General features: G+C 45.4%; 1 protein-coding gene across 1 annotated transcript in view; it reads left to right on the plus strand.

Moving 5' to 3' along the window:
* The first annotated feature begins 1,552 nt into the window (after window positions 1–1,552).
* The window catches only part of pcloa (piccolo presynaptic cytomatrix protein a), a 53,234-nt gene continuing 27,191 nt past the window's right edge, over window positions 1,553–27,595 (plus strand). Inside the window, exons 1-5 of the mRNA XM_035147789.2 lie at window positions 1,553–1,764; window positions 4,144–5,338; window positions 6,664–7,659; window positions 20,534–23,179; window positions 23,403–27,477. Of these exons, the coding sequence (XP_035003680.2) occupies window positions 1,553–1,764; window positions 4,144–5,338; window positions 6,664–7,659; window positions 20,534–23,179; window positions 23,403–27,477 (9,124 nt within the window). The remainder of the gene's footprint in view (window positions 1,765–4,143; window positions 5,339–6,663; window positions 7,660–20,533; window positions 23,180–23,402; window positions 27,478–27,595) is intronic.

Here is a 27,595-nt window from a genome sequence, read left to right on the forward strand (position 1 = left end):
ACCTCAAAGCATATTAGATGTAATTCATGGTATGAGACACATAAACCCATTCACATTCATATTATTTATGTTTTTCAATATTTCATGGAATAATCTCCCCTAAAATTAGACACGTGGCGTTTTTTTGGCCTCATGCTGCTGGAATGATTTTTGTTGCTGTGAACAGAGAGGGTGGACACACACATACAGTTGAGTTATTATAAATAAAGCCTTAAAGCATTGTTCTAATCCTGCGATATCACAGCAGACGTTGAGGTGGAGAGTGTGTTCATACAATATATATGAGCTTCCACAAGCCTGTAGCCAGACGCTCCTGACCCATAAAGACTGCTTAAAGCTGTCTCCTCTGCTTGTATCTGCTTTAGAACCAGAATAAAGACACGAGCTGAACCCCACGTGTCCTCTCAGCTCCACTGAGCCTCAAGTCTTTATAAACAATCAACCCAGACACATTATTTAAATGGAGCTGGTTCCCTTTAAAAACCATTTCTCCCTTCAGATGTCTTCTGATCACCTGTCAGGGACGGAGCATGCGCAGTGGGCAGGAGCCAGAGACCACAGAGGCTGCTGAAGACAGATAACCAGGGTGGGAAAGAGAGGAAGTGGCACTTTTAGATTTCAACATAAAAGTCTTAAAGTGATATTGGAGGGGGGGGTTATTTATTTATTAGCCTTTATTTCACAAGGTTAGTCCCATTGAAATAAGAAATACATATTTTACCTGCCAAGAGAAGCTGCAACACAGTTTCAACAAATACAATTAATAACATTAAAACTTGATATTGCACAGACAACCTGGACTTGAGAGATTTTACCCCAGTTTTAAACTTATTCGACTCAAAGGATTTGAATGTTTAATTTAAGTATTTAAGTACGTAACATATTCCATTCATTAGTTTGCTGAAAACTTCAAATCTTGTTTTCCTAATTCACTCCAGAATTTAGGAATAACAAATCACAAAATGTCCATAGAACGAAGATTGTGACTTCCAGAATTTAGCATTGTTCAAATTGTTAAAAATAGTTAAAATCACATCAACCAGAATTCAAGTAGATTTAAGGTGAAATCAAGCAGACTTGATTATTCGACCCAATATGGCTTCAGGGTGTTGACCTACTCTACTTTGATGTTCAAAGGAAAATTAAGATTTTTGATTTGTAGTTTAATCGCAGCACGCTGGGCAGATTAGCTGCAAGTGAGCACGAGTGAAAAACCAACACTAATACCGGTTAATTAGGGTTTTATTTTGTAAAACCCACCGGAAACCCCCTTCAGTGGCAGTGAGCAGTAGTAAAGCAGCTCCTGACGGAAAACTGTGGTCACCGTGCAGCTGCAGAGATGCGCGACACAGAAAAACAAGCAGGAACGAGGGGGATGGAGCGACGGGACATGAGGAAATAAAGAGAAATCCACCTGAGATGCTCCGACACACCGAGGAACTGCGTCTGCACCGCGCGCTTTGGACATAATTACGCCGAGGGATCGCGCATCGATCCGGGTAGCAGGGTACAGGGGGTGGTGGGGTTGGGGGGGGGACGGGAGGGGTCGATCATGGGGAACGAAGCGAGCCTGGAGGGAGGCGAAGGGCCGCCGCCCGGGCTACCGGAGGGGCTGGCACCTGACGGGAAGGGCGGCTTCGTGCGGGTCTCCGACGGGAGCCCCGTCGACCTGGCGGAGCTCAGCGAGGAGCAGAGGCGGCAGCTCGCCGCGGCGGTGTCAAGGGCGCAAGGCAGGCAGCCCGGAGGCGCAGCCGCCGCACGAAGGCAGGAGCTTTATTTTCAACAGCATTTATTCATTTCCATGCATTTGGGAGCAGGTGGTGGGAGCGGGACGTGTGGATGGGCTGTGTGCAGCAGCAGGAAGATGCTCCAAGGAGGCAGGGAGCCGTTCACGCCCATTTGAAACCCCACCAAGACATCATTCCCTTCTTAGAGCAGCTCCCTGTATAATGGATCCACATCTGGCACATCTGGTAGAAACGCCACCAACCTTCTCAGAAAACAGCCTCACACCGGCTCTAGTGATATCTGACCACGTCTCGTTCATACTGATGTGTGTCATGTTTTTATAATGGCTGCTAATATCCCAGGCCTTTAAGATATAGTGAATCTGAATGTGTCACTCGTGTGTGTGTCTGTGTGTGAGATCACAGACTTAGAGACACACCTCCAGTATTTGTGCGAAATTTTCGAAATGCCTGCTGGGTAAAAACATGTGTCGTGCCCAGTGTTTGTGTGAGAGTTTGTGTGTGTGTGTGTTTGTTTATCTCTCCCCACCACCACCCTCGGATTGAGCCTTTAACAGCCAATAAAAACCAATCTGACCAACCTTTAATGAGCTGATCTCTAATATTAACAGTCAGATTAGTCTTAATTGGATTTGAATGGGTTGTGTTGGAAACCTGCTGTGTTATGGAGTGAAAACAGTCTGCTGCCAAAGCCATTATGTGTCCATATTTTCCAACTAATTCGGGCCGCAACGATTAATCGATCAGTTATCGACGACTAAAATCACGGCCAACTATTTTGATAATCGATTTATCGGCTTGAGTGTTAGAAAAGTATCAATTCTCTGATTTCAGCGTCTTAAATGTGAATATTTTCTGGTTTCTTGGCTCCTCAAATGACTGTTGAGTGAACGTCTTTGTGTTTGTGGACAAAACAAGACATTTGAGGAGGCTTAGGTTAGCACGTTTTTGTTTCAAATTCAAAATTTTTATTTCCATTTTATTGCTCAGACAACTCATTTATTCATCAACATATTAATCAATAATGCAAATCCCAGCCCTAAACAGAATCCTACGAAGATTCCTCGATATCAAATACACTGGCTTGGTGTGTGGCAAATGCTAATTGGCACCAACTGGGGTGGGGGGGAGAAATGTTATTTATATCTGAGCTGGAGATGTAGGGGGAGGGGGTGTGCATCAATATTAATATGACTATAAATAGAGGAGCAGTTAAATCCTTGTTGCTGCTTTCCAATTTTTCTGTTTTATTTTAAAAGTCTGATTTCATGTTCTAACGTTGGATGTGAACGAGGCCGGTTCGCTGTCCGTGGTGCTGAAATCCTCTCTGCAGTGGAACAGCAACGCTCTGCAACACCACTGGTGCTGATGCTCGATTCCCCCTCACCCTGACTAGTATCATCTCTTTGTAAATAGAAATAATGAGATGCTGTATTCATGGCAGTGTTCAACTTTATTGCCTGGGAAGGTAATTCAAATGAGACATAATGACAGACGCCTGCAGCAGCACCTCTATGTGTGGCATACACATGGAACAAGAAATAATATCCAATCAATGTGTTTGTGCGCTGATGCATTCCTCTCAGGGTCCAGTTGACTTTCATGCGTGCGTGCGTGCGTGCGTGCGTGCGTGCGTGCGTGCGTGCGTGCGTGCGTGCGTGTGTGTGTGTGTGTGTGTGTGTGTGTGTGTGTGTGTGTGTGTGTGTGTGTGTGTGTGTGTGTGTGTGTGTGTGTGTGTGTGTGTGTGTGTGTGTGTGTGTGTGTGTGTGTGTGTGTGCGCTGCCTGAGCTAACAAAGACGTATCAGCTTACCCCAATGGAGCCACACATTCCCCCCCTCTATCTCAATGATCTACACTCCGTGTCATTCAGCGGTATTCACTTTACTGTCAGCTTCACCCCGGGGCTGCTAGCTACACATTTTGTGTTCACTGATGTGATGAAAGGGCCGGAGAGCCGCGGTCTTAAGTTTTATTATTAGCACAGTGACGCTACAGTGGAGGCAGTGGAGTTGGCTAATACATCGAGCAACGATTGAGGTGGAAATGGGTTGAAAACATTATAGACATCAGTGAGAAGCTGTTTTCTTTCACCATTATTTTTCAGTCCGTGTCATTTTTTGTAACATCTTTTATGGATACACAGGGGTGCTTAATACTTTTGCTGGTTTCTTTTGCCTGATTGTTTTAAGTATTATGTTTGGAAATATGTGGATTTGTTCGATGTGAGTGCATAATTCAGCAGAAACCGTAGTTTCTTGTAGGTTTATAAAGGAGATGAAGAGTAATTTCACATGATTATAGTCTTGTTCACAGTTTGGTCTGATTTTTCTCACACTGTCAAAGTAAACACAAATGAATTATATGCTCACAAAAAGTCTGTTTCCTCTTTTCCAGACCTTCAGAATCTGATGCCCAGCAACGACCCCAACAGGTAGGGGCCTCCAGGGGCCCAACAGGTCTCAGTAAGAGCCGAACTGTAGACGCCTTCAACCAGGGCCCACCTGGCAAGCCCACACCGGGTCGCAGCCCTTCATCCCTCAGTCTTTTTGAGTCCAGATTCCGGCAGGAGCCAAAGGAACCTGAGACCAAGTCACCCGGCATGTTTGGCTCCAGCTTCCTCAGCGGGGCCAACCCCCTCAGTGCCGTGTCATCGATGACGTCCTCTGTCTCCTCCTCCATATCCTCCATGGGTGATTCTGTCAACATGTCCAAGTTTGGACTGTTTGGGGATGAGGAGGAGGGAGACGCAGCACCTGAGTCCAAGCAGGGAGGAAAGCCACCAGGGAAGGGCCCCCAGCAAGGGCCGGGTCCAAAGGGACCACAACAGGGAGGACCCCAGAAACAAGGTCAGGGCCCGCCGGGGCAGGGGCCAAAGCCAGGGCAAGGGCCCTCTGGGCAGGGACCCAGGCAAGGCCAGGCACCGCCAGGCCAGGGGCCCAAATCAGGCCAGGGTCCTCCTGGCCAAGGACCCCCTGGGCAGGCCCCTAGGCAAGGTCAGGGGCCACCAGGACAAGGACAACCAGGGCAACAGGGCCCCAAACCTGGTCAAGGACCCACAGGGCAACAGGGCCCCAAACCTGGTCAAGGACCCCCTGGGCAGGCTCCCAGGCAAGGTCAGGGGCCACCAGGACAAGGACCCCCAGGGCAACAGGGCCCAAAACCCGGTCAAGGACCCCCAGGGCAACAGGGCCCCAAACCTGGTCAAGGACCCCCAGGGCAACAGGGCCCCAAACCAGGTCAAGGACCCCCAGGGCAACAGGGCCCCAAACCAGGCCAAGGACCACCGGGTCCAGGTGCCAAACAGGGTGGCCCTCCCCCACAAACAGGTGGCCCTCCACAACAAGGACCAGGGAAGTCTGGACCCAAGCAGCAGGGGCCACCTGGCCCCGGGGCTCATCCTGGGGAGCCACCTAAGAGTGGAGGGCCACTTGGTCAGCAGGGGCCTGGAAAGACTGGAGGTGGACTCTGTCCACTGTGTAAGACCACCCAGCTGAACACTGGGTCTAAGGACCCTCCAAATTACAGCAACTGCACTGAGTGTAAGAACCAGGTCTGCAGCCTCTGTGGGTTCAGCCCCCCCGACTCAGCAGTAAGTGACTGAATACTTATCATACAAAATTTCAGACGGATACTTATCTAATCATACATGAGACGGTTCATGTTATTGGTGGCAGAGGATGAGAAAAGTCCCACATCATTAAATGTTCTGTGTGTGAAATATAAAATTATCAAGTGCTCTGTTTCAATTTCACTGCAAAAACATCATCTTAAACTAATTTCTGGTTTTACTCGGAACTCTCTGTCCAAATTGTCAAAATGGACAGAGGGACTTATTGAAGACTGGTTTGATTGAATCATGATATAAAACATGCAGTAACAAAATTAGACCAAATAATTGTTGGCATTTTTACAGTATAGTTAAATCCAATTATGTCCTGTTAGTTTATTTTCTCTGAGCCTGACAGAAGGGAGTGCAGCTCATACCAGTGGCACTCGATTTGAGATACAGAGGGACCATATGGTCCCAGGGAATGTTGATCAAGGTGACTCATGTCATGGCCACAGGAAGATACTGTGCCAGCCAGCGAGGACACTCGCCGATGGGCCACGAGCAGAGCAGAGCGACTGGTTCACTCTGCTCCAGCGTCTCCTCTGGATTCGTTACTGTTCAGTTAGACTCTTTGTAAGACAGATCAATTCAGGAAGTGGATTCTCTTTGAGTTGCAAGGTCTCGAAAAGCTTAATGCTGTTTGCAGTTACAGTAGAAGATACAGTTGTATAAGTTGCTTTTAGGTTTGTTAAACTGACATAATCTCTGTTTACATCGTATTTAATAAGCACAATAATAAAATCATTCATCTGATCTAGATAGTAATCAAACTGTCAACAATATGTTTTAAACACTGTAGTTTGCACACTCTGGAATCTGGTGATATCCCATCATTAAACAAAGATGATCGTCTAATCATATCATAGAGATAAATAATAATAAGTAAATAAAAAGTATTTATACATGAAAAGTATTTGTCTGTCTGCTCGCAGTCAGATTAAAATAATGCTGTGTATAAATAGCATTTTTCCTTCTAAATTAATTAGAAACAGAACAAGCATGTATTCATTATAAGTCGTATTTATGTAACTGTTGCCAGATTTATATTCACTCAGGGTATAAAGAAGCAATTTGAGAGGAGAAAACAGGATTCGACATCATTTGAAACACTAATTAATGGACCTGTCTTTGAGTTTGTATTTATTTTTGAGCTACACACAAAGAAAACTGTTATTTTAGGGGGTTTAATTTCGTATGCCTGCCCGTGTTCATGCTGTAATTACATGTGCCATTGATGCTCGTGCTCATAAGAACACTGAATTTGGTTCCAGTCAATTCTAACCCATGTTTTGTTTCATGCACAGGGCAAAGAATGGCTGTGTCTGAACTGCCAGATGCAGCGGGCGATGGGAGGTATGGATCCCCCCGGCATGACAAAGCCCAAGCAAGGCTCTGCCCCGCCCTCGCCGCAGAGACAGGCGCCTGGCAAGCCTGGCAAGCTGTTGATAAAGCAACAGAGTACCACCGACCAAGGGTTAACACCGCCAACCACGCCGAGGCAGAAATCCCCAGGTCCTACCTCTCCGGGACCTCTTTCCCCGGCCTCTTCGGCGGGATCACCCAAAATTGACCCCAAGACAGGTCGTCCCATCCAGCAGAAGACCACTCCCCAGCCGTCGCCGTCTAAGGCCAAACAGGAGTCCAGCTTCTTCGGGGGGTTTGGAGGTATCAGTTTAGGAGGCCTGACCGATGCGGCTAAATCTCCTGCGGCTTCTTCTCAAGCTGCCGAGTCTGTTACAGGGAAACTGTTTGGCGGTTTTGGCGGTTTGATGGAATCGTCAAAGCCTCAGGCACAGGCTCCGCCAAAGCAGGAGGAGTCGGTGGCTGGGAAGTTGTTTGGCGGTTTTGGAGGGTTGACAGAATCCAAATCTCCTGCTGCTGCTTCTCAGATGTTCAGCTTCGGATCGTCCCTCTTGAGCTCAGCCACCAATCTCGTTGCGGGGGAGGACCAAAAGGCAGCGGAGTCTCCACCCAACTCCCCCGCTGACTCCGGAGCGGGTTCCCCTCCTGACTCCCCCTTCTCTGAGCCTGGATCGCCCCCTGATTCGGACTCTGCTCCTGACACCCCACCTGCCAAATCCAAGAAACCCCCCAGAACCATCTCTGTGGAGCAGGAAGAGAAGGCCCCAGCAGTCCAACTGGCGCCAGCCCCGGCCTCAGCCACCAAGGAAAGCTGCCCTCTCTGCACCGTGGAGCTGAACGTCGGATCATCAGTCACGCCGAACTACAGCTTCTGCACCGAGTGCAAGAAGACAGTGTGCAATCTGTGTGGATTCAATCCCACTCCCCATTTAGGAGAGGTAAGAAGCCCTATTATTGTTGCACTTTTCCTAAGCTCCACAGCTTCCTGAGATTCCAACACACTGCACCTACCAGTAATTTATGCATTCTGTCGTATATAAATAGAACGCAAACATCCTCCTAGATGTTTTATTGAAGTAGGTCACAGAAGAGATACCATCAGGAGCGGCAGAGTTTTCAGCCGAGCGTTGTTTCCCACAAGCATCCAGCAAACTGCTCTGGAATGAGGATAGCATGTTATTAGCTGCACTAAATTACATTAGTTTAGCCCAAATAGACAGCGTAATGTCATTTGCACATATTTGTCCACTGACAGAATGGATGTGGTCAATTACGCTGCGTTTTAACAAGACGGCCTCACTGCGACCAGTTTTTTTGTCGAGAGGGCAGCCAGAAATGTGAAGATCAAATGGGGCAATTGAGAGAATTGACACTTGACTCTGCAACTGTGTACATGTAGAGTATGTGTGTGTGTGTCTGCTTTGTGTACAGGATGCACAACTTCCATCCTATGGACTATTTCCTCTCTCTGAAATCAGAAGATATGTTTCTGTGCAAACATCTCAATGCACGTACAACATGTTTGCCTGAGTGTGTTTGCGAGAACGTGCCGTGGTCTTTGTTTGCCTGATGATGACATGGAAACCAAACACTTTTTGTCCGCTTATCACTTGAGGTGCGGGGGGCACTGGTTTGCTGGTGTTACTTCACTATGTTCCACACAGAACAGATGGTTCTCTATGGAGTATTTTATGGGAACCGAGGCCAAAAAGCGCTTCCGCCTCAGCATGTAGGCCAAGCACTCATATATATATATATATATATACTACACCCACATATTATTCCATGTGAATAATCCTACACTGCATCACTCATAACCGCCTTGAAGCCACGCATTGGTTAAACGAACAAAAAGCTGCAGGTCAGTGACAGGAGGACGTTGACTTACATCCTCTCGACATGGTCGTGTGATTCAGGGCACAGTCACATGTCAGACAGCTTCACGTGTCGGCTTGAGGTTTAAGCGAGTCCTGAATAATCTGCTGTGTATTTCTGTCTCTCTGAGGAGCCTTATTCTGCAGCAGCCCACAGATCATAGCTGCTGCACCCCCGCTTTGTTCACAAACACTGACAAGCTCAATGGAAATCAACTTTTATGTTGTAGGAATATAACTGGCAGAAGAATATTGACTTCTCAGAAATATATACTTTGCTTTCAGTGTGAGATATGAAACTGGGTTCTACGAGTGATGAGTCCCATTGGGGGGGCTGTTATATAATACTTGTTCAGTAATCCTTATCTCGGTAAAAGTTTGAAATAGCGAGTTATCATCTAGCCTAACTATCTGTCAGAAGTCTGTCTCTGAACGTCGTAAGTATTTCTACTTAACTTGTGTAGTTGAAATTATCAGTCTATTAAGTCATGAATTCAACATTATCCCCCTCCCCCTCGGTAGCGTGCCAAAAACAAGATGTCCGCCGTTTGTTTACAGCACAGACAGCACTACTGAAGTCTCAATTTCTCTGAAGTTTGGGGACGCCGGCCCTTTTTTTTCGCGGCTCTTAATTGCCTGATGGGAAAATGGGGAGCTGAACTGCAAATCACTTCATTTAGGCCAAGCGCGGGGGAAAATGTAATTACACTGGAGAGCCGTGCCACTGATGCGCTAATTGGTTATAGATTGGTCGTTGTCTTGAAGCCAGGATCGTCAGCTCAGCTTTGTTTTTGAAACGGCGGTTCGAGCCAGACGCTGGTACGAGAACGAGGAGTCCCTCTTTGAGGCATGCAGGAGTAAATACGTTCAATAATTCAGGGAAAATAATAGGATTTGGTTGAACTTGAGAACACGTCAAAGTGCAATATTCAGGAGGGGACGCTCGTACACACACACAGCACCTCGGTTGAGTCATCCCCCCCCCCCCACTCACATACTGTTCCTAGCTTCTGTGTCATTCGCTGTCATAAAGGCCGTCAGCAAGGGTCCATGTGCTGACGCATGTGAGTGGGTCAGAGCGAGTGTATGTGAATGTGTGCTCGTGTCTGTGTACTGAACAGTATGTTTTATTTGAAAGATTGATGACTTATCGAGAATGAGACGAGCCATGCAGGCGGGCGTGAGCCTTCAAAGTGTATACCATCACGATATGTCCAGGTCCACGTGAGAATTTAGGCGTTTTTCTATTACCTGCATGTGTTTCTACTGAAATGCTGGAAGGGTGAGAGTGCACGCGTTCTCTGCCGTCGCGTGTGCATGTGTCGGTGTAATCTCTGTTTCCTAAAAGGATTTAAAGGGCAACAGGAAGCCTGTCATTTCTATCGAGGCTTGATCCCAGACTCAGGTGTCGGCGCTTAATCCCCATCAATATGACTTGTGAAAAAAAGGCTCCCCAGAAGGAACAGCACTCACCCTAATGGCTCCTCTTCCTTTCTTCCTTCCCCTCCCATCACGGCCGGCCATCTTTGTCCCCCTCTGTTGCTTTTTTTGGTCACCTTTTTCCCAGAATATCTTTCTAAATCCCCTCTCTTTTATGTCGTCTTTCTCTGCATCCTTTAATCCCCTAAATTTTTTCAGAAGCCATGGGGGGGGGGAGTCACTTAAAGCCTTTGGTATTTTTGGTGGTTATCCTCCTTTCAAACACTGTATTTTCTTTGCGTGTCATACTCCCTGTGAATTTGTGTCTAGTGCTGCTCAGCGCTGCTGCCGTAGCTCAGGCTCCATGTCATGTTGCCCTTATCGGTAATGAGTGTGCTCGTTGGAGAAGTCTTACGTAAAATGGGAGAGCAGCACTTCGCTAACAAGCACAAATCAAGGAATCCAGATAAGAGACTGTGAGCTGCATCAAGTATCACCCAGGAAAACTAGATTGTATCCTTGTTACCAAACTCTTAAATATATTGAGCCACAACCAGAACATAATAATCAGTGATTTGTGTAATAGCCTGGAGCCAAAGGTCCAAGTCCAACATAAACCATATCACCTAATATCTTTGTTTTTGTTCATAATGACAAACTCTGTGTTTATAATGATGGTTAGATTGGAGATTTAGAGTTTAGTTAGATATTATTTATCACTAGATTGTGACAATTATACAAATAATTCACCCACTGGACGACTGTGCTTTGCAATAATATATCAAATGGTCTTTAATTATTTAACACTCTAAGGCTGTGGGTAAGAAACTGAAATGCTTTGTTCCAAACTCCCTCATTATTGTAAAAACCTCAAACTCAAATGGATAAACAAGGTTATAAAGTGACGGGTTATCTTAGTATTTAACCAGCTGTAGATTAAGGGTCCACAATTTTTGGAGAATAGGTCAGAGCGACACTGTCTCTATTGTAGTTACTGTAATAAACAAGCTGTTAAAGTTATGGAACGATCGTGGTTTGTTGAGGTACAAACACTGCTTCGATATGTTAAAATAGTCGTCCACTAACCAGGTGATTGGACGAAAAAGACTGGAAATCGGGGGAAACGGCGCCGTGTGAAGGATATAAGGTTACAGGGCTATAGAGGCTCAACAAAATCTGCCCACCAGCGCCTCTGACGCTCACTAAAAATGACACGTTGTGGTTTTACTGGAGGATGATGTGTCAGACGATTTCTTTGCAGGCGTAGTCGTTTCCTGGCCGGCCACCTCACGACGATAACAAGAAACCCATGTAGCCAAATGAGATTAGAGCTCTGTATCTTAAACTGTCCAGTCACCAGAACAGGCTTTGATAATGAGTCCTTTGTGATGCTGCATTGTTGCGGTGCCTCACAATAATCTCTCGTTTTTTTTAATATACACAATCGCCAGGATTGGGTTTAGGCCTGTGCCAGTTATAGAAAAGGTTCTGTGAATTCAAAGTTAACTCGGTGTCCTTGCAGAAGACAAACCAAGCATAATTGTGCGTTCTTGTCTCTTTTGGTCCGGCACATCCTCAGCACACCCACACTCTCTGCGTGGTGATTCCTGTGTCCTCCTTCCTCATTGTTATTCTGTGGCTGAGCCCATGAATCCTCCCACAGTCTGAGCCCTCCGGAGTCACGCGCTGGCAGATAGAAACGCTCCGTGGTCGCACTGTGCGGGGCACACGTGTACATGTAGAGCATGCTCACAGCCCTCGGTCTATCATCCAGCTACAGCTTCAGCTCATCCTCTGGCAGGGTGCAATTTCCTTTTTCTTCTCTGTATCACAAACCCAGTTGTTATGGGAATCTGTCGTTTGATTCTTGTTTGTGTTCTCGACTCAAGGTTGATGTGTATCGGCAGCTTAATACCAGGCCAGTTGCCTCACAGCTCTCCCAGCGCTTGCCCACCAGGGTGAAGTGTGCAGAAATAGTCGCAGCCACAAAGAGAGACACAAAGGGGGAGAACACACACAAGCTGTAGGGCAGCTCTCTCTCTCTCTCTCTCTCTCTCTCTCTCTCTCTCTCTCTCTCTCTCTCTCTCTCTCTCCAGTCTCTTTTATCGCTGTGTTGTTTTCCCTCTTTCATATTCCCTCCTTTAAAAGCGTCTCTCTGCTGCCCCAGGCAACCCACAGAGTCCCCCACATGGCCACCTCGGAAGCCATGAAATGGACACTATTTTTAGACTTTAAGGTGTGTGTGTGTCTGTGCAGAGCTTCGGACAGAATGTGCCAGTTTCTCCAGTTTGACACTGTAAATGCTGCTGCATGAAAAAGGAAATACTGCACAGATAAAATACCTGAACATGTGTCCATCCAATTGGCTAAACCCAGGACCCCTTACCAGCTATGGCAAGTGGTTCACTGTTGTTTTAGAATTTCCTAGGCACTAAAAACAGCCCTTTCCTTTTTCTTTTTATAGAACTCCCCTCCAGCTCCTCTCCAGAATGGTTTTCAATTATCCCCTTTCTAATTTACTGGTGCTTGTATGCTTAGAAAAGGGCCAGATTTTAGCCACCGAACCTTCGGTGCCAAGTAAGACGGAGGGCGAAGCCAAGACGCGATGTGAGCCAGCTCTGAAGCCGTGGTGTGGGGGAGAGGAGGCAAGGACAGACAGGCAGAAACACTCAAACACACACACTCACACATCCTGGCAATGGGCTCAGCTAGTTAGCACAGGCTCTGTTGTATTTACATCCTGACTGCTGCTGCTCTCAAACTCTTTAGTGTCTATTGAGAGCCGGGATGATACGAGGTGAAAAAGAGAGTGGGCTACTCTGGGCTTTTATGGATGGATTGTCTGACTCTGACTTCCTCCATAAAAATTGATATTCATCACTTGAAGCCAGCAGCATGAGCTCCGGATTAGGAAAATGGCTTCACCTGAGAGGCGAGTGAAATAACTTTTTAATAAAGGTAGTGCCGTTCATGTTTATGGGAGACTGATGCTTCTCTATTCATTTCGAGTTTTGGGGGCCAATGTAAATACCGATTTTGGAACACCAATTATTCAGCCTACTTATACAGTAAAAACAAAATTGTAACTGACTCCCATGATGCAATTATTATATTATTTATTTGAGATTTATTTTCTGCTTTGTTTATCGATCAGGCTCTAATCTACACTGTAGGTTGTAAGAAAAAGATGCAAGAGAGCTGTGAGTAGCAAGCTCACAGACAGATAATGAGTGTGGAGTGTTGGAGTGGAGGCCCAGAACAGAGCGAGCAGAGAAATGGCCGACAGACAGAGAGGAGTCCAACAGGGCCCTTGACGTGAGGGGGTGGAGGGACGAGGGGCGGTGTCACAAAGGATATGGGTGCTGACCCATTCTGCCCCGAGCAGCGCAGCCCATGACAACCTGCCTATCGTGGTTTGTTTTAGTGTTGGTGAGTCAGGCCTGTGTGTCACATCACCAGAAGCTATAGGCAGAGTTTTCTGTCAGGACTTTAAGAGAATAAAGGAAGAAGTCAGCAGCAGAGCACTGGTCCTGTGTAGCATGAGGCTAAAATATCTCATTGTAAATATCTAAAAAATCAATTCAACATACAATAAATGTCTAACATACATGAAGCATTGAATTTACATAGACAAAACATGTATGATTTGGGGGGGACTGTACACGGCTCATGCAAAGTATAACAACGATTTTTATTTCACTATCTGCTGTTTATTACATAGCCACAGTAATTAGCATTGTTTGTTTTGCAGCATGCTAGCGTGTAATTTACTTGACAGACAAATGGAAACACAGCCCCCTTCTCCTCAGTGTGTGTGTGTGTGTGTGTGTGTGTGTGTGTGTGTGTGTGTGTGTGTGTGTGTGTGTGTGTGTGTGTGTGTGTGTGTGTGTGTGTGTGTGTGTGTGTGTGTGTGTGTGTGTGTGTGTGTGTGTGTGTGTGTGTGTGTGTGTGTCACTGCCTTTTTACGCAGTATCACCTTGAAACAGCAGCCAGCTTCCAAATGTTGTTGTTAGCCCGAGCCCACAGCTCATTACGCCTAACCTTTACAGTGAATGGAGGAGTGGGTGGGAATCCCCATCACCCCCCCCAGCCACACCTCTTTTCTCCTCTTTCTGTTTCCCTGACGTCCCCCTCCTCCTCCTCCTCCATCCACCTGCACTGATAAGCTTGGTCTTGGCAAAAAATGGAAAACAAACTAATGTATGAGCAGATGACGAGTTGACACACACCTACAGTTGACATTAGTTGACGTGTGCTGTGAGATTCTTATGTATGAAAAGAGGCTAAAAAGCGTAAATCTGCAGCCTTCAGTGATAATTTTCGGTGTTTTCATCACTGCTACTGCTTCATATTACATCTCATTCATTGTTAATATCATGAAAATATTTAGTGTAGCTTTAAACAGGTGGGATTGCGGCGACTGTTGTGTGACTCATGATATGTCAAATGACTAAATCAAAAAAATGCTGCATTAGAGGGAAAACCATCTTAAAATCCCAGACTTCTATTTCACATATGTGGACAGATTGTGACAAATATACACAAACATGGATGTAGACAGTAAATACCCTGAAATAAAAATGTCCCTTCTTAATCCCTGGGCTCAGAGTAAATAGAGGCCCTGTCCCACACCTCTTGCTTTGCGTCAGATCCACTTTACAAATGCATACGCACACTTGTTCCCTCAGTTATTTACTCACCTGCCAGGGGGAACAACAATCCACCACGGATCATAACGTTCTTGTCAAGGGAGAACAGAAACGCTCAGACTCTTGTTTGTCGTCTGTCAGTGATGAGTCAGATTTGTGCAGAGAATTGGATAATTAACTTTTCCTCAGCCTTCACCTCTCCGGGTTTCCTCAGAGGGATTTCTTCCTCCAGCGCTCTGCTTCATTCACATTCAGTTACACAAAACCATGTGGAATCTGACCAGCACAGCCACCGTCCTCTGGTGCAGGCTTCCAAGCAGCTGAGGGTTAAAAGCACTTTTCTCAGAGGCTTTTTCGACAGAAGCGTTTGATTTATTCACAGCTCAGATTTCCGCCGCTTATTCTGGGATTAAAGCCAACGGTGGGATGGGTTGAATCCCACTTCTCCGACCTGAAGGCTCTCGCCTATCACATGACATTCGGTTTCATGATTCAAATGAGAATCGCATCGACACGTGGTCGTTTATGCAGCGGATCGAAGCCCCGGGACGGAAACGTCTATAACAGTGGGACATTTATTAGGACATAAGATCTTTTTTGGCCTGCAAAGGAGCTGATGCCGAGATGTTCTGCTAGCAGTCTAGTGCATTATAATTAAGTTGGCGGCACAGCAACACTCATCAATGACAGAAGGGCAGCGATGGACATATTTTAATTTTAGCAAGAGCTTCAGCGCTGAAAGGTGAATTGAGCGCTGCTGAAAGGACACTGGCCTTTCAGCAGCTTTATTATTAATATAATGAGCTAAATGAGGATATATTGAATTTTCCTTAACTAACATGGTCATTCCATCCATCTGAACGTCAGTGTTGCTAATCCATGAGATCCATTCACTGCTGGGGACATTGTCAGCCAACAGCAATCTTCAAATAGTATTTCCCTGGCTGTAAATTTTAACAGGATCAAATTTCCATATCGTGTGATGATGGAGTGTCGTGTTTCTCTTTTAAAGCTTTGATCAAAAACGTATCCCATGGGTCTTGAACACAGACGCATCGTCAAAGCTTTATGTAGCATAGAATAATCTGCTTGTTATCTTGGTTAAAATAACCAGGTGTTCAATATTTTCCGGTACAATTATAGATATGGCTATTAGCATATTGAAAACAACATGTGGAGTTTAAAGGAAAAATATGCTTATTTTCTGTCTTGATTGATGCCACTTTCAAATTTTTCTATTAAATATTTGCCTGAAAAAAGCTGATGGACAACTAAACTGAGCATAAAAGACTGAAAACAGAGAGAATTCAGCACCTATAAGGTTTAATTATTACCATGTTGTATTTTCATCCCAGGGTTAAGTTGGCACAGGCATGCAAATATGTAGATTTCGGGTACTTGCTCATAACAATGAGAGTGGTATTGATTTTCTTTGCATGAAAACAAATGAGAATATCACCCGAACTGTATTGATTTAAGAAGTTTTTACTTGAGAAATAACATTTAGCAATCAATTAAGTAATCAAGTAATTAATTGCTATAGAAATGTGTCAGTGACCTCAACTGAATCTTCAATCTGCCGTGTAACATGTTATCGTCATGAACGACAGCTTGTTCTGACGTCCCGGCTCCTGATTTGCAGATTTAAAAGGTGATAAAGTCAAACCTGTTGGGCACTCGCTGATGTCGAGTCAACTCCGGTAACCGTTAAGCTCCTTCCCACTGCTTCCCCCTCGACCTCGCTACATCACGCCTCTGTCTCAAGTATAATGGTTCATTCTAAACTCTTTTCTGACCCTGACTCACACACGATTATTATGCGGTTTCTCGCGTCCTCACATCCCCTGTATAACTTCCCCCCCCCCGTCCTTTCATCTGTCCTGATCCATCTGCATAGTCATGTTATAGATCCTCTACCTCGCCCACTCTCCGTGCCAAGCTCTGTCTAATTTTAGCCGGGTAAAACCCTCGTAGAATCCCTCGTCTTAATCAAAGAGCTGCACCGACCTTCACAACACTCCAACTCCCTGTTGGACACAATAACCCAACATGGCTGCAGCCCATCTTGTCTCGATATCTGGTTGCTGTCTGCGGTTTTCAGTTCGTCTCCCCTCTGTGTCCTTGGAGGAGGTTGGGAGAGGATGGAAAGTTTGGAGCGATGGCACTGGAGTCTGACGTTATTCATTCATGTATGAGCTTGTGTTTGTTCATGAGTGTCATGTCGGGAAGACGGAGCGAGTTGTCGCTTCCTTCCAAGCTGTTTCTCTACTTTTATCTGAGTATGTCATCAACACCGTCACAAACTCATAACTGCGGGTGTTGGTGTGTGTTTGCTCTTCGGTGTCTGTGCACATGTAATATAAGAAAACTTCTTTGCAAGGTGGGGGGGAGTGAGTCCTGAGTCTTTATGAATCATCCACTGTGTCGTTTGCAGAACTCATAACAGAAGAACACACACGCAGGCGTTTCAGATTTATTTGAAAGTGACAGTAAGAAAGATTGCTATATATAAACAATTTATAAGTACACCTTTCTCGTTAGTGCAGTGTTGAGATGAGTTTACCATCCTGTGGGACTCTGTGGTTTCACTCTATTAATGAAATTTGTGACGGATGAGGAGGTGAGATATTTTCTCTGATAAAACTGTCGTACCCATTCATCTGTTGAATTATAGTCTGTTGGTTGGTAAGTCACTCGATCTGTTTCCTTGTGCCACAACTATTTGATGAATTATCATGAAATTTAGAACCGAAATTCATGGTCCCCAGATGATAAAGCCTAGTGTCCCTATTGATCTGCTGACTAATGCCACAATCACATTGCGATATTCTTATTTTAACTAAATTCCTTAACAAATATTGGATGGGGTTTTTTTTTTAACCGGAAGAATTCCTCTTTTTTGTGTTATGAGTTTAGTGCTAATTAGCAAATGTTAGCATAGCAACACGCTAAACTAACATGATGAACATGGTTAGCAAGTTACCTGCAAAACGGAATATTACCTTTTGTTTTGTGAGAATTTCCCTTCCTTTGTACCAAAGATCTGTTGAAAATAATCAGATGGATTGTGAACATATCATCACCTTTAGAATTTAGCCTAATGCCTATACCTTTACAACTACCCAGCACTCTAAGTATGGCTGTTCACTCACAATTTCCCAGAGGCAAAGTTGCTTATTTTGCCTGAAAAATCCGACAGTCAAACATATTTAGAATTTTCACCTGATAAGTGAATTGATCCATTGATCAAAATGATCTCTATTGAAAACCCTAGCAGCAGTGATGGAGAAAGCAGGCTGCAGGACATGTTTTAATCTATAGTCTGAGGTATAAACTGATCGAGGGAATCTTGAAGGGTAAACACAGACTCCCTCTGTCTAGACGTCTCAAATGTATTGGATTCTGTTAAAGTCAGAGCTGCCAAAGTTTCCCTGTGTAGCTTTAAATAAAGCCAGGTACAGTTAAAGACTTGATGGCCTTTCAAGGTGATTGCCTCTCTGTCAGAAATACTTTGGAGACTTGCCTACTTAGCAGTAGTGATTTAAATTAACATATCTGGAGGTTATTCCAAATTACTTAAAAGGATGGGTTAGGTCTGCAAAGTAGCCATGAGAAACGCTGGGGCCAAGTGTTTCTGAGGCCGCAGTGAAAGCTTTAAGTGTGTCTGTTGTGATGTGGTGATAACATCAGTGATGACTGGCTGAGTTTGACCGACTGTCTGACTGAGTGGCTTTTCAGCATTTCCTATCGAAGGCCATCTCTGCAGCTCTCAGTGCCTCTCTGCTTTAACTGATAGAGAGCCGTCAAGCCGGAGAAACTCAAGTCATCCCAGCAGGGACCGGTGGGGGCGGGGTCATGTTGTTAGTGCATGTTGCACACACACAAATGCAATCACATCTGTACTGTGTCCATCATCGTGTCCGAGGATTAAATGGATTTCTGTCGTGTTGGGAAGGCAACTCACTAACGTCAGGGAACCTTAGAGATGGAAGGAGGACTGGCATCTGGAGTTAGTCCTCCTACCTTAAAATTAACTCTTTTATCACCTCTGCCAACGATCTTTTCTGTCTGTTGGGTTGTTTTTTTGGTTGGTGGGTTTGTTTGTTTGTTCGTCAGCAGGATTACATGTAATTTGCTGCACCTTGATTGCATTGGTTGGTTGGTTAGTTGGTTAATTAGTTTGTTTCTCAGCAGGAACACTGGTAATTTGCTGCAGCTTGATGAATTGGTTGGTTGGTTAGTTTGTTAATTAGTTTGTTTGTCAGCAGGAATACACAAAAACTATTGAAGAGATTTCCATGAAACTTGGTTGAAGGATGGGACCTAGAAAGAAACCAAATTTGGTTTGGATCAGGACAAAGGGGCAGATGTACACATTTTTTGAATCACTTTCTTTAACAGTGCAAGATTAGGGCCCAGCCTTGGCAGAGCTATGATCTCTACTAATGTCATTCTATTCACCACTTAATTCATCTTCTGAGGCAGTTTCACATACACCTTTCATAGTTTGGTTCATGCCACAGAGATTTGGATGCAGCTGTGTCATCGTAAGTGTAAGCTTCTGACTTCTTAGGCATGGACTGCACCATGGGCAGCTCATGCCTTATTTACCCTGACTGTGCTGCTGCAACATCCTCTCAGTCTCCCTCTTCTATCCTCCTCCTGCCTCCCTGCTTTCTTCGCTCTCACTGGGACTTGAGAGTTGAGGGGAGAGGTGGTTTTTCTGTTTCATGGCTGAACATGCAGCCTGTGATCTCAGAAGTCCGACTTTAGTATAAATCCTTCTGTTAAGCCAGGCAACGGCATGACTGCGGTGAATGTGTGTGCAAGAGATGTGTGACACATGTGAGCATTTGTCTTTGTGTGTGGTCCCAATAATATACGTCTCTGTTCTGGTGTTGCCATGTTGGATAAGTGTGTGTGATTGCATTTGCATTTATAGCTACAGTATTTTTCATCAAATCCCAACATGCTAATTATTTCTCATCACAACAATTTTCCATTAAGAAAAAGTGCTGGATATTAAACTCCAATAATAGCTGCAGCCCTTGAATTACAGCCTCCAGCAAGGCCCGCAGCCTTGGTGTGTTCCTCTAGAGCCCTGTGTCTAAGTGAGGGACCCGGGACTGTGCAACACAAATAAGATAGCCCTGATAGGACGGATTCAGCAGAGCAAGCAGCAGCATTTCATATTTGGGTTAGGACTGCATCCCCAGGTGATATTGGTCAAATATTGTACTTAAAGTATAAACAGCACTGAAAACATTCTTTAAATAGGCCTATGGCGGGATTCACCATTAGATGAGAGGTGTAACTGAAACTAAACACAATGTTCAGGGCACACACTCTTAGGGAAAAACAATTGTGATTCACTCACACCAGCTTCAGGATATGTGCACAGTTATACTGTGAAGTTTAAAGAATGCGTTCCCATGCACACAACGTTATACAATCATTGAAACACAAATTCATATACTCTGTTTAGTCTGCTACATGAAATGTCTGCACAGGCCACACAACCCTTTCCGACATGCTTTGGTAAACCTCTGTCCCATTACCATGCATTATGCATGGGCCTATCTCTTAAGTCCCATAAATGTGAAAGCTTCCTTGGAAATAGAAGTTACACTGGAGCTGTGTCACAGTGACGTCTTAACTACGTAGAAACATTTTGTTTCCCAGAACTGTGTTTTCAAATTAAGACAGCATATTGAATTATTTGAGATTGTCACATCCTTTTGTGCAAGTTACTTCACATATACTGTATCACAGATCTATGACATTACTTATTTTCTAATTTGTTGGTAGAAATCATGTTGCTAAGAATTCGTATCATGTACTAACAAGTTGTTGATATCTTTGTCTTACAGAAAGAATGGCTCTGCCTCAGCTGTCAGACCCAAAGAGCCATGTCAGGCCAGCTGGGAGACCTGCCCCCTCCATCCATGGCATCCCCAAAGAAGCAGCCACATGTTCCTGCTCCCTCCGCCACCCCTACCCCTGCTGCTGTAGATAGCAAACCTGTAGTGGCAGCAGAATTAACCCCACCAGCTCCTGAGACCAAGGTAGAACCCGCAAGCGCTCCCACACCTGATTGTGCATTAATTCCACCTGATCATGATGCTTCTCTTTCTGTTAGTGCCCCTCCCCCTGAAATCCTCCCTCAGGAATCTCAATCAAATGAACAAAAACAACCTGAAGCAGCTGAGCCAGTGTCTGAGCCTGTGACTCATCCGGAAAAAGAAGCTCCAGTTTTAGAAAGTGTAGTTGAGAGTGTCCCAGCAGTTGAGCAACAGCAGAACAGCACAGGGGAAATAGCAGAGGACCTTCCTCAACCTGAGCCGGAGCCGTCTAATTCTGTTCAACAAACACAGAGTGCACCTGTCAGTGATCTCCCAGCAGTGCTGCAGCAACAGACTAGCTCTCTGAATGCCAGCGAGGACCTTTCTGTCCCTTTAGAACATGAAAATCTATTGACTAATACAGGTTTAGACAAGGCATCAGTCCCTGCTGAGGTAGGAGCAGAGCCAGAGATTTCTCAGACTGAGGCTGCAGCTCCCCTGACAGATAATGAGAAAGTGGAGCCAACTACAGAGACGCTTCTAGAAGGGACTGCAAATTCACCCGAGCCGATTCCTGTCTCGGTCCCTGAAGCAGTCACACAGGAGGTTAACCTTGATTCAAAGCCGGATTCTACAGATGTAAAAGATGAGAAAAAAATAGAGTCAGAACTTTGTAAGCCAACTGAGAAACCTCAGTTAGAGGAAGCACAAGCTACTCCTGCAGTGACAGAAGACCCAGCTCCTAACATGGAGAAAACAGACATCACTAAAAAACCTGAGCCTGACAGTGTAGCGACTAATTCAAAGAGTGAAATAACTGTGGAAGTAAAGGCAGAACCAAAGATGCCAGCTCTCACACAAGATGCTCCTCCTTCTCCGGTTGAGGCTGTAGAACAAGTATCTCCTGTAGACCACGCTGAGGTTCACAAACCTGACGAGACCCAGATAGAATTAAGTCAAGAGCCAGCAAAATGCATAGAGTCCGAAAGTTCACCAGTGTCAGAGAAGCCTCCCGACTCCACTTCAGAGGAGAAAGGTCAGTCTCACAAAGTGGAAAACAAACCCGTAGATAAAGAAACGGAGCCTGTGCCAGCAGATAATTCACTCCCTGTTGCTCTGGTTGAAGCAAATGACAAGAACACTGTTGAGGAAAAGGTTATTGAGAAAGTTAATAATGAAGAGGAAAAAGTTAAACATGAAATACATGAGAAGGCTGGTGAGGAAGCAATAGAGGACAGTGCTGAGGAAGTTGTTAAAAAAGACACTGTTGAAGAGAGGGTTATAGAGAAGGTAGACATTGAGAATAAATCATCTAATGGCAAAGCTTGTGAAGAGGAGGCAGGTGAGAAGGATGCAGCTGCAGGGAGGGCTCCAGAGGTAAACGCTGACAAAGGGGAAACTTTTGAAGATGCGGCGATTAAACAGGACACAGCTGGGAAGGCAAATGACCAGAAACCTCTAGAGGTGGAGCTTAATAAAGCAGAATTGGTTCGAGCACCCTCACTTACCAAAACAGAGAATGTTTGTCCCGAAACAGAGGAGGAAGTATCAAAAACAGCAAAAGAGCAAGAGAGTGATGCTGAGAAAATGCCCAAAGATGAGATACCTGTAGAAAAAGAACCAGGAACAAACGATAAACCATCCGCGTCCGAGGAAAGGCTTGGTGAGACAGAATCATTGACAGAGAAATCAGAGGAGATGACAAAGCCTGTGGTCAAAGCAGAGATTGTAGCAGAGAAAGAGGAAAAGCAGAAACTTTTAGATACTATGTCAAAAGCAGACAATGACTTTGAAGAAGTGGTGAAGCAGGACGCTTTGACTACGTCTGTCCTCCCACCTCCTGAGTCTAAAGATCAGGAAGGCGTCAGTGTCAAGGACTCGGTGCAAAATACAGAGATGGAAACATCCGCTGCTGTTGATAGTGAGACAGAAATCAGAGATAAAGAATGCAAAGATAAACACATTCTGGATGAGACAGAAGCTGTTTCACAAAAGACAAATTGTATTACTGAGAATCCACATGAGGTAGCGAGCGAGATGTTAACTCTAACACTCAGTGATGAGAAACGGTGTGAGGAACTTAGGGAGCTGTCAATCAAAGAGAAGGAAGCAAAACTTGACAAAAAAGAGGATGAGTCACAACCTGTTGCTGGAAACATCCAGGAAAGAATTTCATTATCAGAGGGAGACACAGTCTGTGACAAAAATGGCTCTGCACGGTCTGATGTAGGAGAGAGCTCAATATCAAAGGATGAAGTATCAGAGACAGGTTTTGAACATGGAGGTGCATCTCTGTCGGTAGCTTTGGTCCCTTTAGAAGAACCTGAAACCCCAGCCTCTGTAGTTAGTGAGCAGGACAAACATCCAAAGGAGGAGAAAACTAATGTGGAGGAGAACAAAGAGGCAAAAGATCAGCCCCTGGGAAAGCCCAGGGAGGAAGATGCAGTCGCTGAGGTGACCGTAGTATGAAGCACATGTAGTGGTAGATTTTATGATTGTCTTTCTACGTCATTTGCTTTATTTCTGCTGTATTTAACAAACTTAATTAAATACATACAAATGAAATACCTAAATATCATGTTCATCTATCAAAGCTCACAAATTTCTGTTTGAAATTATCTTTTTATTTGCAATATCTGAAGAAAAATCATATTTCTGTTTTTTGTGAATCTAACAGGTAAAAACGGTGGAGACCTTGAAAGAGCCTGGAGAGAAAGAAGCGGCTCCAAAGGTGGGCAGCCCCACTAGCCCATCGGACATAGCAAAGCTGGAGAATACTGTCCTTCCCATTCTTGAGGCCCAGGCAAACATGCAACCAAAGGAAGAGGAAGAGAAACTAACAGACACACTGAAGGCCAGACGTAAATTAGAGGTGCTTCCTCTCTCACCTGACTCGCCAAGCTCAGAAGACGACAGGGAACTTTCTGAGAAGAATACCCAAGGTACCGCAAAGAGAAAGCTCCTTGTGCCCATGGATATCAGGGCAGATTCCTTGGATGACAGCAGTGAAAGTTTTGGAAAAGAAAGTCCAATGTCAGGAGACGATGAGGACTTTATCCGAAAGCAGATCATGGAAATGAGCGAGAATGAGGATGCTTCCCCGTCTGATGAGGAAAACCTAATCCGGCGAAAGATCAGGGAGGATGAAAAGAAAAAAATGGAACAGAGGAGAACAGAGGCTATAGAAAGGAGCACATCAGGAAAAGCCAGGCGACTTACCAAGAAAAGCAGTATAAGTCCGGATGATGAAGAAAAGCAACTCCATGGCGCATTGGATAAAACTGATATAGACAAAGAGGAGGGGCCAGAACTAAAAGAAGTAGAGCGTCAAATTGGGACTGCAGTTCGCAAATTCCAAAGTATGGAGCTGAATGCAACCAGCAGCCCTGTGGGCATAAATAATGATGATAAAGAACCTGAGATGGAATGCCTTACAGACTCTCCAGACGATAAATCGAGAGGGGAGGGGTCATCGAGTCTACATGCATCCAGCTTCACTCCTGGGACATCCCCAACGTCCCTCTCATCACTGGATGAAGACAGTGACAGTAGCAGTCCCAGCCATATCCGTTCTGATGAGGGTAAACAACACAGGAAAGCCAAACACAGACAACCTGGACAAATGCTGCCAACTATTGAAGACTCTTCTGAGGAGGAAGAGTTACGGGAAGAAGAAGATCTTCTCAGGGAGCAAGAAAAACAGAGGGGCTCAGGGAAAAAATCCAAGAAGGACAAAGAGGAGATTCGAGGCCAGAGGAGGCGAGAGCGTCCGAAGACACCACCAAGCAACCTGTCTCCGATTGAAGATGCCTCGCCAACTGAAGAACTGAGGCAAGAAGCTGAAATGGAGGAGATCAGACGATCATCCTGCTCTGATTTCTCCCCGAGTATCGAATCAGATCCTGAAGGGTTTGAAATCCCTGCTTCGAAGATCGTTGCAGTCCAGAAAACATATCAACTGCCAATATCAGTATGTCTTCACTCCCCAACAGACGATCAAAATACTGATAACCCACAGAAAAAAACTCTTAAATCTGCTGATGAGGCTTATGAGGAAATATTGCTGAGGGCTAAGTCGCCAACAATGGACAAAGGTGAGATTCGACCAGAAAAGGAATCCCTTTATGGAGGCATGCTCATTGAAGACTATGCCTACACGTCTCTTATTGACAATTCAACCGCTGATATGGAAGACCCAGAGAAGATTATTGTTCCCGGTCAGCCCAAAATACTGAGATCACCAGATGAAGTTTATGAAGACATGATAAAGAAGAGGAAGGAATTCATGCAGCTGGAGCAGGAATATCAAAATATGCAGCCAAACCAGAACAGCACTACTCCAGAAATTGTGTTGCAACCGGCTGAAAATACCCTCTCAAGAAGCAGTATAGTAACATTGGGCAAAGATGGAAAGCCATTGTTGGATGCTGAAGCTGCCTATGACGAGCTAATGAAACGAGTGCTGACTCCGGGAACAAGTCCAACTCAGCAGGAGCCAGAGGTGGAAGCCACTGCATCAAGACGGGCACTCCACCCCATCCCAGACTTAAGAGTGACACAGTGTTCTTCAGGAGAGTTGTCATCTGATGACGAGAGTATGTTCAAAAGAGAAGAGGACGTAACTGCAGCATCAGACACAACGTCAGCAAAAGAAACAGAGACGTTTATTGTGATATCTGAGTCGCCTCCATCATCACCTTTGGAGCAGCCTCACACCACAATTGCAGCATCCCAGGCTGATGTTGTGGATCTATCAAGTGCACTCCCAAGAACGTCAACCCCTGTGATTGCGAGTGTATCACCCTTGCCCACAGTCCCCCAGTACACACCAGGTACTCCCAGTGTAGTGTCAACTGCCCCGCCTGTGCCCCCGAAGCCAAACGTATTGCGTAGGGCCAATTCTCAGGAAAAAGCAGAAGTACCTGTTGCACCACCACTGCCTCCTCCCACCCCACCTAAACCCACTGTTTTTCCCAGGAAACCTCCAGTTCCACTTCCACCTCAGGCTTCAGCAACTCCGATCCGACCAGAGACAGTGGCTATGGCTACAACCCAAGGACCATCTACAAGACAAGCAGTTACACCAACGTACAAACCTCATGTTCCCCCTCCCGTTCCACCAAAGCCATCAGTTCCTGCTGGGATTGGCGATAGTCACAGACCTGGACATTGTGTTAAACCACCAATTGCACCAAAGCCTGGCTCACAGCCTTCTTCACCTGCCCATGCCCCATATCCACCAAGACCCACTGTTCTTCCTACTAGTCCTACTGACATAGCTCTGAATCTGAGCCCCTCTTGTGAGAGCAAGTCATTCCAACACTCACCAAAGTCTCCTTCTTCTCCAAGATATGCCAGCAATCGTCGTGACACATATGTGGTCATCACACTCCCATCTCAACCCAGCTCTCCAGTAGACAGTGTCTCAACTCAAGCTCCCTCTAGCCCTGGCCCAATGTCCCCTTCATATCATTATCACCGACCACAGCCTCAACCTCAATCATTTCAACGGCAGCATCCACAGCCAACCCCCTCACAAACAACCAGGGTGCCTCTGGCATACACAAAAGTCATGGAATCTATTGAAAATCAAGAGATTTGTGACTCAGAGAAACATGTATCTAGTTCTTGTCACATAATTGAGGCTATATCTGCCTCAGCTCAGCCTCCTGTTGTTATGCCCAACCTCATCTCTCAAGTGGTAACCACAGAGGTCCAAAGGACAACTGTCTCTGTTGTTCATGAAAGGACACCACCACCAGTGCCAGCTCCAAGGGCAAATGGTGTACCAATCTCAATGGAGAAACCCAAGCCCCAATTGCCTGCACAGAATGGACAGGCCGTCCAACTATCTGAAGTGGTAGATCTCAGGACTATGAAGGGGGATCCAGAATCAGACATGAATGGAGTGGATCTGTCCGCTGGCCCCGACTCAAGACGTCAGTCCTTTGTGACTGACGATCGTCGTCAAAACAGTGCAGTGCAGTCACCTGTGGTCAACCTCAGTTCTGAGTCATCTACTGTTTCTATTGTGACTGATAGTATCACCATTGTGACCTGTGCTGCAACAATCCAGCAATTTGACAATGTAGATACCTCTCAAGCAACTTCGTTGCCCCTTCAGCTCACAAAAAATAAAGCCTTTGAGCCTGTTTGTCAAATTGTATATCGGCCAATTGATACTCAGCCCTCCACTCATGTTAGTGCAGAGATCCCTATCAACCTCACAGTTGGATCAAGTGTAGGGACTTTCCAGACCACCCCTGTCACAATTGCACCAACTTCTGTCGCAAGTGTTGCCAATGGATTAACTACGGGTACAACCACAGTGGCAGGAGCCGTTGATCTTAGCACAACCAAACCATTCAACACTGTGGTATCAATGGACGGTGCTTCAGCAGAAGTGGTCACAGCTGTAATCACAGATGATGATGGCAAACCAGTGGATCTCACTGCAGGAAAAAGAGTGGTATGCTGTGATGTTGTATATAAGCTCCCTTTTGCCGGAAGCTGCACTACTGAGCAAACTGCTACGCCTCTGCCTGAAGACCGTTTTGGATATCGTGATGACCATTACCAGTATGACCGTTCACCTTATGGAATGAGGGGGTTTGGTGGAATCAAACCATCGATGTCAGACACTAACCTAGCAGAAGCTGGCTTGTTCTTCTATAAGAGTAAGAACAGCTATAATTTCAGTGGCACCACAGAGGGTGCAGTAGATCTTACCTCGACAAAGATTTCTGATGCAGGTCAGTGGTATGACGTTGCCGACCTGTCACTTAAATGTCAATTTGAGCTGCTGCGACTCATTCATGGCTAACGTGGCAAACCTTTTTTGTTGGTTTTTGCTTTTTGTTTTGTTTTGGC

The sequence above is a fragment of the Hippoglossus stenolepis genome, chromosome 22, assembly GCF_022539355.2.
Source record: "Hippoglossus stenolepis isolate QCI-W04-F060 chromosome 22, HSTE1.2, whole genome shotgun sequence".
Classification (NCBI taxonomy): domain Eukaryota; kingdom Metazoa; phylum Chordata; class Actinopteri; order Pleuronectiformes; family Pleuronectidae; genus Hippoglossus; species Hippoglossus stenolepis.